General features: G+C 21.8%; 1 protein-coding gene across 1 annotated transcript in view; it reads left to right on the plus strand.

Moving 5' to 3' along the window:
- The window catches only part of LOC119594863 (AP-3 complex subunit sigma-2-like), an 8,059-nt gene extending 7,412 nt beyond the window's left edge, over nucleotides 1-647 (plus strand). Inside the window, 1 exon segment of the mRNA XM_037943946.1 lies at nucleotides 394-647. Within this exon segment, the coding sequence (XP_037799874.1) occupies nucleotides 394-516 (123 nt within the window). The 3' untranslated portion in view covers nucleotides 517-647.
- The last annotated feature ends 1,668 nt before the right edge of the window (nucleotides 648-2,315 follow it).

Genomic DNA, 2,315 nt, shown 5'->3' on the forward strand with positions numbered 1-2,315 from the left:
TTAGTGCATATTTAACACCGTAGTGTAATTTTGTCAGCAGCAATGTATGTAATATCTTTGAAAAACACAGACTTGCAAGCCGTATTTATCATCAGTTTTTATTTCTGCATTATTCTATGCCATGACTCTTTATTAGGAATAATAATGGCTATTAATTATACTTCATCTGGCTTACAGTATTTCATGATTTTTTTCCATTGGTTAGAAGATTTCATAAATCAGACACAGTTGCTTTTAGTCACATTTCATCACATGAGATCATTAATACTTCCTTACTTGTCAGCAGTTGCTCAAAACTCTGCTATGAACACAGCAGAACTTCCCCAAAGTATCTAAGTATTTAGATGGGGCCAGTCAAATAATCACAGTACCCTCACACTTCTTTCCCTGCAGGCTGGACTAGCGGCAGCCCCAGCTCGTGCTGTGTCAGCGGTGAAAAACATGAATTTGCCACAGCAAATCAAGGACATCAAGTTGCCAGATCTGCCTGCAGCTATTAAGGATCTGAAATTCTGACCTAGAATCCAAAGGAATGTGAATGTTTTGTATGTAATGTATGGTTAGGTGTTTTGTCTGTTTGTGTTTTTGCTTTTGTTTGTTTGTTGTATAAAGAAGGAGACATGGATATAAAAAGGGAGACATGGATAAACAAGTGTTGACTGCTTTAGAAATACATAATTTTTTTTATTTATTTTTTATTTTTTTAATATGTAATCAGAGTAGAGCATGGATTTTGATTTCTGTTATTTTTTATTAATATATATATATGTCTTAAAAGGTTTTTGCGTATAAAAAACATCTTTTCATTTATATAATAGAAATGAATTTTTTTTTGTTTCTGTTTAAGTCCCCTGGTTTGCAATATTGTAATGAAATCTGTATATAAGGCAGGTAATTGTCAAGTTACAAATTTGAAGTCACTGAAAGTCAAATGTGATTAGATAATTCATGGAGGTTAGCTATAGTCTTTGTAAATTATTATATATCTTCAAAATTCTTTGCCTTATATTCCGTCACAGAGAGTCTGGAACTATTACAGGAGCAAGTGAATGAAAAAGAAAATGTATATGTATAGGCAAGTCAGATAGAAAATATTTTGAAAAAAATATAACAGTGGTTTGAGTATGTTGAATAAAAACTAAGACTGTTATTAAGAGATAGCTATACAATATTATTTTTATTATTGATTATTATTGATATTTGTTATATTATTGGTACTTTATGTCTAGCACATTTAGCTTGAAGTATTAACCATTATATTATTATTTTTTTATTGTCATTATATAATAATGTAGTAATAATAATAGTAATTATTATTAATATTATTATTAATATTATTATTAATATCATTATTAATATTATTATTATATATTTATTATTAATATTATAATTAATATTTATTAATATTATTATTAATATTATTATTAACATTATGTTAACATTTTATTAATATTATTATTGATATTATTATTGATATATTATTGTATTATTATTAATATTATTATTAATATTATTATTATATATTATTAATATTATTATTAATATTGTATAATAATAATTATAATAAGAATAATAATAATAATAATAATAATAATAATATAATAATAATAATAATATAATATAATAATAATATAATAATGTTTAATAATGTTAATATTATTAATATTATTAATATTATTATATTATTATTATTATATTATATACTACTACTACTACTTACTACTACTATAAACTACTATTACGTACTACTAACTACTACTACTAACTACTACTACTACTACTACTACTACTACTACTACTACTACTACTATTTATTATTATTATTTATTTTACTTATTAATATTACTATTACTATTACTAATTACTATTACTATTACTATTACATTATATTACTATTACTACCCCCTTTACTTTTACTACTACTAACTACAAACTAAAATACACTACTTAATACTACAAATTTTATTTTTAAATTTTTTATATTATTTAATTATTATTATTATTATTATTTTTTTTATTTTTTATTATTTTTTATTAAAACTATTATTTTACTATTCCCTATTAACTATTACTTTTTTATTACTATTATTATTACTTTTTGCTTTTTGCTTTTAAATTTTAAATTTTTTATTATTTTTATTAATTTTTTAAGGGTTTTTTTTGTGATTTTATTTATTTGGTTTTTTTTTTTTTTAAGTTTTTAAGGGTTTTGGAAAAATAATTACTTCTTGATTTGCATCATTCTGAAAAATTTTTCTTATTTTTTTTATTTTTTTTTCTTTTTCTGTTTTTTATCATTTTTGTTTTAAAAAATA

This window comes from Penaeus monodon, chromosome 3 (assembly GCF_015228065.2).
Source record: "Penaeus monodon isolate SGIC_2016 chromosome 3, NSTDA_Pmon_1, whole genome shotgun sequence".
In the NCBI taxonomy this organism is placed as follows: Eukaryota; Metazoa; Arthropoda; class Malacostraca; order Decapoda; family Penaeidae; genus Penaeus; species Penaeus monodon.